The sequence below is a fragment of the Suncus etruscus genome, chromosome 9 (genome assembly GCF_024139225.1).
Source record: "Suncus etruscus isolate mSunEtr1 chromosome 9, mSunEtr1.pri.cur, whole genome shotgun sequence".
Taxonomy (NCBI): domain Eukaryota; kingdom Metazoa; phylum Chordata; class Mammalia; order Eulipotyphla; family Soricidae; genus Suncus; species Suncus etruscus.
The window spans coordinates 102,123,685-102,140,188 of NC_064856.1; the positions used below are offsets into that span (position 1 = coordinate 102,123,685).

The window sequence follows — 16,504 nt, forward strand, 5'->3', positions numbered from 1 at the left end:
TATCGTGTTATTTTTGACATTAGCTGTGGAGATGGATTGACTATCTGCTGGCAAGACACTCCTATTCCCATCAATTGGTTTTTCTTTCTCCCTCTTCCATTGTTTTCTTCTTAGAATGCCTTGAATTTTTGAATGCTTATTTTGTAGACTTCCAGGTTATTAGGCAGGTTTATTGTTAAAGGAATTTTTGGTAGTGTCTTTAGAGTGTTCTTATCATAGATTATAGTTTCATATCATCTGCAAATATTAATAATTGAACTTCCCTTTTTTGGGTTTATTTGGGCCACACCCATTTGTGTTCAGGGGTTACTCCTGCCTAAGTGCTCAGAAATTGCCTCTGGCTTGGGGGAACCATATGGGATGTGGGGGGATCGAACCATAGTCCTTCCTTGGCTAGCACTTGCAAGACAGACACCTTACCTCTAGCGCCACCTCACCAGCCCAATAATTGAACTTCTTTTCTATTCTACTTGCCTTTTAATATTTTTTTCTTGCTTTCTTGCTATAAAAAAGACTTCCGATACTATATTGAATAGTAATGGTGAGAGTGGATAACCTTGTCTTGTGCCTGATTTTAAAGTAAAGGCTTTAGTTTTTCACCACTGAGTACAATTTAGCTATGACTTTATGGCAAATTGCTTTGATTATGTCAAGGAAATTTCCTTTTATTCTCATTGTATTGAAATTAAAAAATATCTTTTTTGTGGTGCTGAATGGGTGCTGAATCTTCTACAATTTTTTATATACATCTGTTCGTATAGTTATATGGTTTTATTTTCCTTGTATTGATATGGTATATTATGTCAAAAGACCAGTGTACATTACGTAAGTGGTTGTATTTGATGTATTGTTGTATTTGGCTTGTTAATCTTTGGTAAAGAATATCTGCAACTGTATTTATCAGGGATATAGACCTATCTGCTATATATTTAAAATTATCCTGCACTGGTTCTTGTCATTGTTATAGATTTAGTTCGTTTTCTTGAGAAAAATATTCTAAAAAACCAATTTAAGGAGAGTGTTTTAACTGATTTTTTATTTTTCTGCATGTAATTGCATGCTTATTCTATAATAATTAAACCTGCCTGACATTGTATTCCACATATATTTAAGTGCCACATAGTGTGCTTTTGGTTAACGTTCATCTTCTCCATGAGAAGTGCGTTTATTTTGAATGAGCCTTTATTCCCTCAATGTTATTTCTGAACCCATGGGAACAACAATCAGTTCGCTGAGTTAATGTTTCTTCTCAAACTTTTAAGGTGAATTAGGAAAATAACTTATTCTGGGTTCCACTTATCTTATTTAATGACAAAGCCAATATCTCTGTATCCCAAGATTGCCAGAGATTAGGCTGTTGAATTTGTGAATTACCAAAGAGTTGTTGCAAATGGCAGATAGAACTGTAATATCTTCCATAAGCAGAGCTGAATCCCCACAGGCACTTTCAGTACACATTTCCTAGTTAGGCAAGATAACAAGTTTTTCAGTCCTAATAGGGTATTTTCCCCTGAGTTTTCCTTAAGTCCCTTAAAGCACTCACCTATTACCTGTTCCAGTCCTCACTTTACTCCACTTGTCTGCAAGGGAAACCAAGAAAACAGAATTATTTTAATATTTATTTAATCACCTGATTTGTCAATAATTATCCAATAACAACAGCATTCTTCCTTCATACTAATATTATTAAGAGTATTCCATGCCTCAAGTAATAGGATAATTGTGATTATTATGATCCTTTAACACAGTTTAGGAATTTTCTTATTTTCTTATCAGAGCAGCAGTCTTTAGGGAGGACTATGTTGGGATTACCCTTAATTTATTTCTATGGGATAGGTGGGGATATTGGGTATCAAAGAAACTTAGTGATTTATCTGAGGAGAGTCAGAAGCAGTGTAGGGACTAGAATGGTTCAAAGGCAAATTCTATTTCTTTCTTTAATATTTTTTCCAGACTCTCGAGAAGTTTACTTTTTGACTTCACACTGCAGGTCTTTCACAGACTGAATCTGATTGAGGTCCATTTATATATAAAAGCACTGGATTTGCAAGTCATGTTGTTCAGGTAAGGCCACCAATTTGTGAATTCAGTATGTTATCTGCATAAATATTTTATGAGTAGAGTTATCAGGAAAAACTCATAAAGTGAGTAAATTCTCCTTTGATTTATTCAGAGATTGTGCTTGAATGTTTTGAATACTTTAAGATGTTTCAGGCAACCAGAGATTATGTAAAAATTTAAGATTCTATTAGAACTCACATATATATATATATATATTTGTCCTTGACATATTTTTGATAAATATTTAATATATCGAGGCATCTAACAAGATCTACTTTATAAATATTTTCATACTTTATAAAATTTTATTGTTTCTCTAAAATATTTTTAAAATAAATTATTTTTTTCTTTTTCTTTCTTTCTTTTTTTTTTTTTTTTTTTGGTTTTTGGGTCACACCCGGCAGCGCTTAGAGGTTACTCCTGGCTCCACACTCAGAAATTGCTCCTGGCAGGCTCTGGGGACCATATGGGATACCAGGATTTGAACCAATGACTTTCTGCATGAGAGGCAAATGCCTTACCTCTATGCTATCTCTCTGGCCCCCTAAAATAAATTCTTGAATTGAATCACCATAAGATACAGTTATAAAATTGCTCATGATTGAAATTCAGACATACAATGTCCAACAACCATTACCAGTGCACATTTCCCACCACCCATGTCCTACTTTTCCCTCTCATCCTCCTTATTTCTTTCCTATCTGCTTGGTGGCAAGCATTTTTCTTCTCTCTCTTCCTATCTCTCTCTCTCTGGTTTTTCCTTTTAGACACTGTAGTTTTCAATATTGTTACTGAAGGGGTATCATACATATCACTTTACATCCTTTCAGCACAGTTCTCTTTCAGAGTGATCATTTCCAACTAACATTGTCATAATGGTCCCTTCTATGAACAAGATATTTCTCAAATCTTCTTGATCTCAACAATTGTCATATCTTAACTAGAAAATGACAATGACCCATTAATTTAACACATTTCATCTTTGTCCTAATAAAATAAATAGTTAATTGTTCTATCAGAGTGATCCTCTAAAAAGAGAATTCTGATTTTGTCACTTTTTGTCCAAATCCTGAAATTCTTTCCAGTTTTATTTAGAATAATAAATGTAATAGCTGGAAAGATAGTACAGTGGGTAAAGCACTTGCCTTGCATACAGTTCACCTAGTTTTGATATCTAGCATCACATCTGGTCTGCTAAGAAAATTAGGGTGATTCCTGAGTGCAGAGCAAGCAGTAACTCCTGAACATCAATGGATATGCCCCCCCAAACATAACAAGTCTAATACCTTGAAGTATTTTTGAGATCATTACTGTTTACTCTATGTTTATATGACCTAGTGTGTCTTTCTAAGAGATTATTACTGATTTTCTTATTAATTCTGGAATTATTTCTTCTGCTTGCAATTCCCCCTTTCCAATATAATCAAATCTATTTTATGTTTTATTCAGGTATTTTCTCAAAGATCTTATTTTTTGTTCAAGGCTCTTTCAGAACATTATATTTAAAATTATGCTAATATAAAGCCTTAACTACTCCTCTCAATTTTTAAAATAATTTAATAATACTATATAATTTTTCTATTTGCTATATCTCATATCTGCCTTCCTTCCAGATAGGGAAGGAACTTTCCTTCCAGAAGGTTCCATTAATATTGCAGTCTAATTTTTATGTTGTTTATGGCAGTGTGTTGTTGAGTAGCCAAAATTATTGAAGAAAATTTATAGTTGGATCAAATAATAATTTGTTGCTGTAGGGATGAATCTCTTAAGGATTTTTAATCTGTTAACCATTCAGCCAAAATTTCAGGTGAATAAATTTTTCAGATTTTATTAGCAAAATTTCTTAGAAAAATAGGTGAAAATTTTGTAATAGGAATTTATGTGAACTTCAAAAAATTGTACTACATAGTTTATTGCATTAGTTAAAGTGTATACATTTTGTATAAAGTGTATACATTTTGTATAACTCTTTTCTGTGAGAGTGCTGCGTGTTTTAGGAAGTCTAAGAGAGGAAGAATCGTAAGACTAAAGGACAATTACCCTGTATTGTAACTGTTTCAAGAATTTGTATATTTCTTGAAAGCTTATTAAATGTTGCATGATGCTATGATTTCCATTTAATACATGGAGTAATTGAGATGGGACTATTGGTTATTACACGAATCAATTATGAAAATACCATTATTACTACTGTGAAAATACCGATTTTATGTACAAGTATAGGAAGAAATACTGCATGATTTATGAGATGAGTTTATGTAAAAGAAAAGTAGAAAAAATATGGAAGGAAATAAAATGACAAGTAATACCATCAAACCTTTATTTTACCCATATTTGTAAGACTGATCTTATAGATCACACTGTTATAATATGACTTAGATAACTCTTTGTAAAAATCATATCTAATAATTTAGTTTAAAATTATATTGTCTACCAACTTTTACTAAATGTGATCAATTTAGCATGTGGTGTGCCTAGGTTTTGACATGTTTTTCACGTAGTACCAGGTCAGGCACATCTGTATATAAGATTAAATGTTGTGGGGCTAGAGCAAGGGCACAGCGGTGGTAGGGCATTTGTCTTGCGTGTGGCTGACCCAGGATGGACCTGGGTTCAATCCCTGAAGTCTCATATGGTCCCCCAAGCCAGGAATGATTTCTGAGCACATACCCAGGAGTAACCCCTGAGCATCACCAGGTGTGGCCCAAAAATCAAAACAAACAAACAAAAAAGATTAAATGTTGTAAAATACACAATAAACTTATTTCAATATTACTCTATTCCCTGTAATTATTTTCTATGGTTTTCTACTTATGGTAAATTAAACATCATGTTTACTATGACTGTTTAACTTTCTGCTTTTTTTTTTTTAAATGTATTTTTCTCTATCTTCGAATTCTGTCCTGGACAATGGAGAAGGCATTCTCATCAGATAAAGCAAAATTAATTCCATTGAAAATTAAGTTTACTAAACTCTCTATATTAATTCATCACATATGAAGTGTGGACAGAGGATTTGTTATTTACATTCTTTTTGATCTATAGTCTAAAGCCAATTGACTTCAACCTTTGTCTAGCAAGGGTTGGTAATAGAGAATGAGACAAACAAACATATAAGGAAACAAACACACAAGGACCTTCCAAATTTCAGCCTTGTGAACTCACATCCCTGCCATACATTCAAAATAACACTGCTCCCCAACTTTTACTTCCAATATGTGAGCTTTTGTTTGAGTTGACAGAAACATTAAAGACAGTGAAAGCTTATCATCATTAAATGAGTACATGAAGAACAGAGTCGGGAGAATTTCACACTGACAATCAGTAGGCACTCTTTTTGATTTTGTTTTTTTGGGGGCCACACCTGGCGTTGCTCAGGGGTTACTCCTGGCTGTCTGCTCAGAAATAGCTCCTGGCAGGCACGGTGGACCATATGGGATGCCGGGATTTGAACCAACCACCTTAGGTCCTGGATCAGCTGCTTGCAAGGCAAACTCCGCTGTGCTATCTCTCCGGGCCCCAGTAGGCACTCTTAAAGTGTAAATCTAATAATTTCTTTTTTCTATTTTTGCCTCTACATCTAAAAGATCCTAATCTGTTTTATTCTGTTCTTTCCTTGTCACATTTCTGCTTGCCCTGCAATCTATTATATTATCCTGGAAGTATTGATCATATTCTAAAAGATTGAAACTATTTTTTCCCCCAGAGACTATACCAACCTTAGGCTTAATCTTGGAGGTCTAATTTCCATAGGTCATTAGGATCTATCAACAATTTAAAATTGCATTTTATTGTCTTGCTTTAGAACTAACAACTCTGAGAAGCATGTTATTGCAAAAACTAAAGTAGTCACTGAGTAAGCAAATGGATGGAAAACAGCCATCTTCTCAATTTCTCATTCTGATTCCCTTTTCTTATTGATACAGGTATGCCACATATTTCTAAAATTGTTCCTATGGAGAACAATACAGAGATGACTGAATTCATCCTTGTGGGGTTGACTGATGACCCCAACCTGCAAATCCCACTCTTCATACTCTTCTCTCTCATCTATATTATCACTCTGGTTGGGAACCTGGGAATGATTGAGCTGATTCTGTTGGACTCTCGCCTCCACACTCCCATGTACTTCTTCCTCAGTAACCTCTCTCTGGTGGACTTTGGTTACTCCTCTGCTGTCACTCCCAAGGTGATGGCACAGTTCCACACAGGAGACAAAATTATATCCTATAATGGTTGTGCCACTCAGTTTTTCTTCTTTGCAGGTTTTATCACTGTAGAAAATTTCCTCTTGGCTATCATGGCCTATGATCGCCATGCAGCAGTCTGCAAACCTTTGCATTATACCACCACCATGACGACAGGTGTGTGTACACGCATGGTCATATGTGCCTACTTGTGTGGCTTCCTGAATGCATCCATCCATACTGGGAACATTTTTAGTCTCTCTTTCTGCAGGTCTAATGTAGTTGACCACTTTTTCTGTGATGCTCCTCCTCTTCTGACTCTTTCATCCTCGGACAATCATATATGCGAGATAGTTATTGTGTTTGCAGTAGGCACCTGCATTCTTTTCTCTGTACTAGTTATTTTGGTCTCCTACCTGTTTGTCTTCCTGACCATTCTCGGAATGCGCTCATCTGAGGGCCGTCAAAAAGCATTTTCTACCTGTACTTCCCATTTCACTGCTGTCTCCATCTTTTACGGGACATCCATCTTCATGTACTTACAGCCCAGCTCCAGTCATTCCATGGGCACAGACAAGTTGGCATCTGTGTTCTATGCTATCTTCATTCCCATGCTGAATCCACTGATTTATAGCCTGAGGAACAAAGAAGTCAAAAATGCTTTCAGACGATTGTGGACAAGGAAAATTTTTCTATAGGATTCCTATTTTATATTAGCAATAATTTAGCATCCTCCACTATGAGTCTGTCTAAGGAAAATATTTCTCTGTCCTTTATCATTTCTTTATTTGTTTGGTTTTTGTTTCTGGACCACACTCGTCAATACTCGTGGCTTGCTCCTGACTCTGCGCTCAGGGATCAGTTCTTAACCGGGGGACCATATGAAATTCTGGAGATAGAACCAAGCAAGGCAGTTCCCTACATACTACCCTATTGTTTGGTATCCCATTTATGATATTTTTAAGTTATTGTAGTAATTTCTTGTTATTGTCTATAAAGTAAAATTTAAATCTCAAAGAGTTGAGGCAATTATAATAGGTTAAAGGAATTACTCATGAATATGGAATGATTATTAAATATTATTTGGTACAAGTACATTCACACTCACATTAACAGTTTCTTAATCTGTATCATAAGTTTTTATATATTTATCCATCATAAAAATCTTCTGAAATCCACATTCCTACAGATGGAGACATTAGTTCAAAACAGACAATAAATATATTATTATAATAACCTTAGAATAATTACTTTGTTCTCTGAGGTTATATTGATTCTATTCTCAATATTAACATGATTTGTTTAATAGTAATGGCTTTTCTATAATAAAGCTGTATAAATACTACATCCTTAGTTTTTTTAAATTGAATTTTAATAAATTCTTTAACATATAAAGATAAAATAGCTTTTTTATTTACAAACTTTAACCCTTTGTAAAATGGTTCCAAGTCTTTTGGTGTCCATTTATTGTTTTTTGTTTGATAGTTAATTTGATATGGTACCATGGCTACAATACTGTTACCATTTATGCTTTTAGTATAGAAAAATACATTATGCTCACAATGACCAACGTGAAAATATGCTCTACCTTGACCTTTTACTACTATAATAGTATATATATTTTAATATAATTTTTATTTTAATCATAGTGGCTTGTATATCATTCACAGTAATATTTTAGGTACATAGTAACATTGAATCAGGGGAATTCCCATCACCGAATTGTCCTCCCTCCACCTCCATTCCCATCCTGCCTCCCATATCCTCCACCCTCACCCCCGGGGCTGTTAGAATGCTTGGTCCCCTCCATGTCTAGCTTACTACTTAGTGATCTTATAACTGTTTGGTCTTGGTACCTCCAATATTTCCCCCTCTAATTGGGAGGCGGGACTAGATAGTTCAAGTTATATGGTTTTGTTTGAAGAAGAAAAAAGTAATTAAATGGGATAAATATAACAAAGGTTATAATACTATTAATATCTTTTACTTCTGGTGTACAGACTTGCATCATAACCAAAGATATACATCCATTCAATCTGTTTTTATTTTTAATAAAAATATTTTCTACTAGGAAAATTTCCATTTTCATGAATAATTATCTAAAATAAAATGTTTAGATGACCATTTTAACTAAGAAAACATCAGAATATAGAAAAAAATATCTATGGAGATTCCTGATTGCCTGCCTTTTACACACAATTCAGATCTGTGTCTGGTCAGAAACAGGGACCCTCCAGTCCTTCCCATCAGCCCTCTTTTACCCAAAGAGCACAGAGGAATACATTTATTTTTTAATATTATTATTTAATACATTTCAATTTATATCATATAATCCCAGGAAAAATTGGGTCTAGCATTTCTTTCTCTTAGAAACCATACACCTCAAATCCCAGCTGAGCAAACCAATAAACTAGTTTGAAATATTTTTATCCTCCTTTAACAACCTTGCTTGTTTAGAAAAATAACATCTAAAGAAGATATGCCTCTAGCCACCTTCTAGACAAACAGTTCAATAGATCACTTTTTTAAATATAAATCTTTATTTAAGCACCATGATTACAAGCATGTTTGTAGTTGGGTTTCAGTCATAAACAGAATACTCCACTTTACCAGTGCAACATTCCCACCACCAATGCTGCCTTCCTCTCCCACCCATGACTGTATTCATGACAGGCATTCTAGTTCTCTCATTTTTTAACATTGTCAGGCTAGTTTTTAGTGTAGTTATTATTTCCCTAACAACATTCACCACTCTGTGGTGAGCTTCAAATTGTGAGCCGGTCCTTCTGGCCCTTCCAGCTCTTAACTCTATTGTCTCTGGGCCTTATTAGAGTAATGCCTTTAATTTTTCTTAAAACCCATAGATGAGTGAGAATATTCTGTTTTTATCTCTCTCCCTCTGACTTATTTCACTCAGCATAATAGATTCTATGTACATCCACATATAGAAAAATTTCATGACTTCATCTTGCCTGATGGCTGAATAATATTCCATTGTGTATATGTACCACAGTTTTTTAGTCATCTATCTGTTGAAGGGCATATTGTTTTTTTCCAGAGTCTGGCTACTGTAAATATATTTTGTATATATATTGTAAATATAGGTGTGAGGAAGGGACTTTTTTATTGTATTTTTGTGTTCCTAGGGTATATCCCTAGAAGTGGAATAGCTGGATCATATGGGAGTTCAATTTCCAGTTTTTGGAGGAATTTCCATATTGTTTTCCATAAAGGCTGGACTAGTGGCATTCCTGCAAGCAGTGAGTAAGAGTTCCTTTCTATCCACATCCCCAGCAGCACTGATTGTTCTTGTTCTTTGTGATGTGTGTCAGCCTCTGTGATGTGAGATGGTACCTCATTGTAGTTTTGATTTACATCTCCCTGATATTCAGTGATGTGGAGCATTTTTTCATGTGTCTTTTGACCATTTGTATTTCTGCTTTGAAAAAATGTCTGTTCATTTATTCTCCCCATTTTTGATGGGGTTAAATTTTTTTCTTATAAAGTTCTGTCAGCACTTTGTATATTTTTGATATTAGATCCTTGTATGATGGGATGGGATGAATAGTTTCTCCCATTTTGTGGGTGGCTTTTGTATCTTAGGCACTATTTCCTTTGAGGTGCAGAAGCTTCTCAGCTTAATATAGTCCCATCTGTTTATCTCTGCTTCCACTTGTTTGGAGAGTGTTGCTTCCTCCCTAAAGATGCTTTTACTCTCAATGTCATATAATATTTAATAGATCCCTATCTTAAAAACTCTGATACTCCAGCATTCCAAACTACTAATTGCAAGATAAATGTGGATGCTAAGGAAGACACCTACAGTTGGGAATATGGAGAGAAATTCTGGCAAATTTCCAAGTTCACTAAAATACCTGAGCCTTATAGATGTGGACCTAAAATCAACACTTAATGTTTTAGTAATAGAAATCAAGGAGTCACTAGCCTGTGAAATTAAGAAATCTATAGATGAATAATTAAACCAACTCAAAGAAGAACTCTTTCAGAATATGAGAGAATCCATACAAATGGAACTGAAGGAACTAAAAAACATGTTAGCAAGCCATAATTATAGAATTACATAGGTGAAAAATCACATAGACAAACTTGAAGACTAATTACTGGCTAGGAGTGATAAAGTAACATAAAAAAGGAGAAACAAAAATTGGAAGAAAAGGTAAGGCACTTAATGAACAAAAACAAAAGAAATAATCTAATTACAAGATAAGGCTGTCCTCACTCACCACTCCTATTCATCATAGTACTGGAATATTGCTATAGTGATCAAGGACAAAAAAGATATCAAGGGAATCCAGATAGGAAAGGAACAAGTCAAGCTTTCACTGTTTGCAGATGACATGATACTACATTTATAAAATCACTAAAGAGTCTACTAAAAAGCTTCTAGAAACAATAGACTCATATAGCAAAGTGGCAGGCTACAAAATTAACACAAAAAATCCCTGGCCTTCTTATACACCAATAGTGATACACAAGAAATAGGCATTAGAAAGCAACCCCATTCACATTAGTGTCACACAAACTCAAATATATTGGAGTCAACTTAACTAAAGATGTGAAGGACCTATACAAAGAAAACTACAAAACCCTGTATGAAGAAATAAAAGAGGACATAGGAAATGGAGACACATACCATGCTCATGGATTGGCAAGATTATTATCATTAAAATGGTAATTTTTCCCAAAGCATTGTACAGATTTAATGCAATCCTGCTAAGAATACCCATGACATTTTTCAAAGAAGGGGATCAAACACTCCTGAAATTTATTTGGAACAATATACACACACGAATAGCTAAAGGAATCTTTGGGGAAAGGAATATGGGAGGCATTACTTTCTCCAATTTTAAACTGTACTCCAAAGCGATAATTATCAAAAACAGCATGGTATTGGAATAAAAACAGATACTCAGATCAGTGGAAAAGGCTTAAGTATTCAGAGAATGTTTCCCAGATATGCAACAACTAATATTTGATAAAGGGACAAGAAATCCAAAATGGAGTAAGAAAAACCTCTTCAACAAGTGGTGTTGGCACAACTGGTTAGCCACTTAAAAAAGTGAACCACCACGCAACTTGAACTAGCTAGTCCTGCCTACAGTTAGAGGGGGAAATAAGGGAGGCATCAAGACCAAACAGGTGCAAGACTACTAAGTAGTAGGTTAGATACAGAGGGGACCACATATTCTAGCCGCCCTGGGGGTGAGGGAAGAGGAAATGGGAGGTAGGACAAAAACGGAGGTGTAAGGAGGACAATTTGGTGATGGGAATCCCCCCTGATTTTGTGTAAATATGTACCTAAAATATTATTGTCAACAATATGTAAGCCACTATGATCAAAATAAAAATTATATTAAAAAATATGAAAAAAATAACACCTTAAAAAAAGTGAACTCAGACCCTCATCTAACACCATGCACAAAGATCAAATCCAAATGTATTAAAGACCTTGATATCAGGCCTGAAACCATAAGGTATACAGAATAACATATAGGTAAAACACTCTATAATATTGAGACTAAAGGCACCTTCAAAGAGGAAACAGCATTCTCCAAACAAGTGGAAGCAGAGCTAAACAGATGAGAGTATATTAAGCTGAGAAGCTTCTGCACCTCAAAAGAAATAGAGCCTAGGATACAAAACCCATCCACAGTATGGTAGAAACTATTCACCCAATACCCATCATATGAGGGGCTAATATCCAAAATATACAAGTTACTGACAGAACTTAATAAGTAAAAAATTATATAGCCCCATCCAAAAATGGGGAAAAGAAATGAACACTTTGTCAAAGAAGAAATAAAAATGGCCAAAAGACACATGAAAAAATGCTCCATATCACTAATCATCAGGGAGATGCAAATCAAAACAGCTATGAGGTACCATCTCACACCACAGAGACTGGCACACATCATAAAGAGCAAGAACAATCAGTGCTGGCAGGGATGTGGAGAGAAAGGGACTCTTATTCACTGTTGGTGGGAATGCTGTCTAGTCCAGCCTTCATGGAAAACAATATGGAGATTCCTCAAAAAACTGGAAATTGAGCTTTTGTATCTTAGGCACTATTTCCTTTGAGGTGCAGAAGCTTCTCAGCTTAATATAGTTCCATCTGTTTATCTCTGTTTCTACTTGTTTGGAGAGTGCTGTTTCCTCTTTAAAGATGACTTTAGTCTCAATGTCATATAGTGTTTTATCTACATGTTGTTTTATATACCTTATAGTTTCAGGACTGATATCAAGGTCTTCATTTTAATTTGATCTTTGTGTCTGTCAATGTTCTACATTACATGGTGAGCTTTATATAGTGAGCTGGTCCTGCCACTCTCATCTTATTGTCTCTGGGCATTATTTCAATAATGTTTTCTATCTTTCTTAAAATATATTTGGGAATAAAAGCAAGTTTTAATGGGAAATTCTGAGAAAAGGGAGAGAAAGAGAGACACACAGAGATATGCACTCAAGAGAAAATATGAAATTCTCCAATGGCAGTAGAGTCCCTAGATACAGAACTCTTTTTTTTTAAATAATATCTCTATTTAAGCACCATGATTCCAAACATGATTGTAGTTGGGTTTCAGTTATAAAAAGACCCCCCCATTCACCAGTGTAGCATTCCTACCACCAATGTCCCCATCTCCATTCCCCCGCCTCACTCCCTGCCAGTAGTAGAGACAGGCATTCTACTTCTCTTACTCATTAACATTGTCATGATAGTTGTCGGGGTAGTTATTTCTCTAACTGTTCTCATCACCCTTTGTGTTCTATATTTTTCTTTGCACTTTTTGCTGATTATACACTCTCGGGACGACTTGTACTTTATTGATATTAAATGTAGAGCATTATCATTCCCTTGAAAAACATTTCAAGAACCACAATGTGGTGGTAAAATAAGTGACAGTTTAAACATAAAAGATCTCCCCCAAAGCCAAAGAACCAAAAGCTGAATTCTTGAGACAGTGAAACAACCTATATATAATAATTACATTACATTACATTACATTAAAGTCAAATAAATTTATGTATCAACTTCTGTAAGGATATAAAAGCAATCTAGATTCATTGTTGGTAGGCATTTTGTTTTATTTGGAATTTATCTTTAAAACTTAAAAAATTTATTTCCTATGATTTGCATTACTATTAATGGTGGTTTGCTGGGTATATAATTCCAACACAATACCTCCCTCTCCACAAAGACTAAACTCCTAAATATTTACATCAATTTTACTTGTGTTTAACAAACAATAAAAATTCTCACAAATATTGTTCAATTGTATAGCAGGAGAAATAAACTTCGTTGTACACAAAAAGAACACTATTCTACAATTTAAAAACTTTCTTTGTAACATAGGAAAGTAATAATAGACTCGATTTCTGAACAATTATTAATTTTATGAGCTCATTTTCTAGTATATTGTTGCAAAGCCAATACTATTGGTTAAGAGAGTTCATCGGTAGCCAGTAGCATTATATGAGAATTTATAAAAAAATTAGTTAAATAAAATTTTGACATGGTAATATTTATTTTATTGTGAATTTGACATTTTAGAGCAATACACAAGTTATAGATGCCTACTATTATAAGGTATACATTTGTTGTAAATTTAAAAAAATGAATAGCAAGTAATACAAAAGTTGTGTTTATAATAAAGTAGATTGGTCCCCACAGACCATGTGATTGTTACTTTCCTGGGAAAGTGAGATGAGGTTCTGAACACACTCTCATTGGGAAATTCCCAGAGAGCTCAGAGTCTCTATAATTTTCTCCAAATCCCTCAGCAATAACATTTAATATTACGTAGTCCTCAATGTGGCATCATTTTAGAGCTATCAGTTTGCATGCTGAGTCTGTATGTCTGAGGTTATACCTTTGGTCATCAGACTATTAATACATTTTACTTTATAGAGGTTTTATTCTAACATAAAGATTTACCTTGAGGCTTCAGTTATGGTAAGAAAAATTCCAACAAATAAGTCATTGATATATTTTAACGTTATAACTTCATGTTTGTTTTATATTGTTATTTTTGTTGTAGTTTGTTTTGAGACCACTCATTGAAGTCTTGTATTGTCCCTGCATATTTGCAAAATATTAATAATGTGATTACCTGTTTCAAGTAATTCACAAAAGTGTTAATGTAAATGTCAAATAAGGAGAGTACAAAACACAGATATTTGGAGCCAAAGAATGATCTAAGTATCTTTATTATTTTTTACTATATTTTAAGCAAGTTTTTGGGCCATACCTGGAGGCACTCAGAACAGACTCTTGACAGTCTCAGAGCACAATATGGGATGCTAGGGGTAAAACTCAGTTTGATTGCATGCAAGGTAAATACCCTATGTATTGTGCTATTGCTCGAGTCCCAGATTTAGAGATGCTAGAAAGCAGATGGTAGATTCAGGTCCTCAAATGGTATTTTTGCTTTATCCTACAGATGTTATTATAAAATTTAGGCTCAGTATTTTGAATTGGCTGTTTCATTCTTCCAGCTTCCAAGTACTTTCAGGTAAATACTATTCTTATTTCAATACATCCATACATTACACACATACACACACATACACAGACTTAAATATATATACTCTTGCTGATAAATTGGTCTTTTGGGGGGCACATCTGGCAGCACTCAGGGGTTACTCCTGGCTCTGAGCTCAGAAATCTCTCTTGGCTCAGGGGACCATATGGGATGCCAGGGATCAAACCTGCATTCCTCCTGGGTCAGCCACATACAAGGCAAATGCTCTGCTGCTGTGCTACCACTCTGGTCCCATAAATTGGTAATTTCATTTTATTCCATATTCTAATATTTAAAGTAAAAATAAACAAACCAAAAATGATAAAACAGAGGTATAAAGTGATCTTTAAACTACTGAGGTATTCTAAAAATCAATGACTATATCAGCATTTTCTTTCTTTTTTTTTTTTTTTTTTGGTTTTTGGGCCACACCTAGCGTTGCTCAGGGGTTACTCCTGGCTGTCTGCTCAGAAATAGCTCCTGGCAGGCACGGGGGACCATATGGGACACCGGGATTTGAACCAACCACCTTTGGTCCTGGATCGGCTGCTTGCAAGGCAAACGCCACTGTGCTATCTCTCCGGGCCCAGCATTTTATTTCTATAATATTGTTTATTTATATATATATACACATACATTTAGTAACTGTCTTTTCCCTATTATTATTGTGTCTGACTAGCAAAAAGTACAGACATTAGACAATATTAATAGTCAGTTTAACATTCATTCTAGTTGTATGTTAATAGCATTTAATAAATTCTCAATTCTATAAATGCTAAGGTTGGAATGATAAAATCATCAACCTTATACATGCATATTTGTAAATAAAGCCTTTATATTGGTTCTAGAATATAGCATATGTAAAAGGTGCTCTTGTAAGTAAGATTGGATAGGCTTCTAAAGCAAAGTTGAAAACATTTTAGGAAGACAATGAAGCTAGCAAGGTACATATGCCTTTACAAAGGCATTTTTAACTAAAAATACTTAGAATAATGTTTCATCACAAATGATTCAAATAAAATATTTTTACAACATAGTGTTCATTTTCCCAATAGGCTAAAAACAGCCTCCAACTTGGAAATTTTGTAACCTTAATCTTTGTATTTCTGGATGAGATGTCTTTAATACAAGAAATGATGATTAGGTTGAGTGACTAGAGAAATCACACAATAAAATCTAGAAAATCACAAAAATATTCTCATGGCCACTATACATCTATGCACTATATGTAAGACATACACTATTTGTATCTCTGATGCTTTATTGTAGAATTTTAAACACTGCACTGAAGCAAGTGAAGATGGTAATTAATTGTGAATTGGAACAAAAATAAATTTAGCCAATATTTAAATTATTTTCAGGCATTGTCCTTAGATACCACTGAGTGTGGATTCAAAGAATGACTTTGAGGAGATCAGATAATAGTAGAGCAGGTAGGAAGCTTGCCTTGTACACGACTGATTCTTGTTTGATCCTCAGCATCCCTCATGGTTCCTAAACCCACCGGAAGTAATTTATGAGTACAGAGGTAAGCCTTGAGTATCACCAGGTGTCACTCCAAAACAAAAACGATAAGAAGAGTGACTTTGATGATAAGCAAGAATTGCCAAATCAAACTTATTTAAATACCTAAATATAAAATACTGAATTATAAATAAATACATGTCTAATCAATTAATCAGAATACATACTCACATTTATTTTTGTACAAACACT

At 34.4% G+C, this 16,504-nt stretch overlaps 2 protein-coding genes across 2 annotated transcripts in view; one reads left to right on the forward strand and one right to left on the reverse strand.

The window, feature by feature from the left end:
* The window catches only part of SSRP1 (structure specific recognition protein 1), a 1,220,984-nt gene that overhangs the window by 1,082,111 nt on the left and 122,369 nt on the right, over nt 1–16,504 (reverse strand). The gene's annotated exons all lie outside the window — the stretch shown is intronic.
* On the forward strand, nt 6,014–6,946 carry LOC126017889 (olfactory receptor 5B12-like). Its single transcript, XM_049779955.1, has one exon. It carries the CDS (start codon nt 6,017–6,019, stop codon nt 6,944–6,946), a length of 930 nt encoding a protein of 309 aa, XP_049635912.1. The 5' UTR covers nt 6,014–6,016.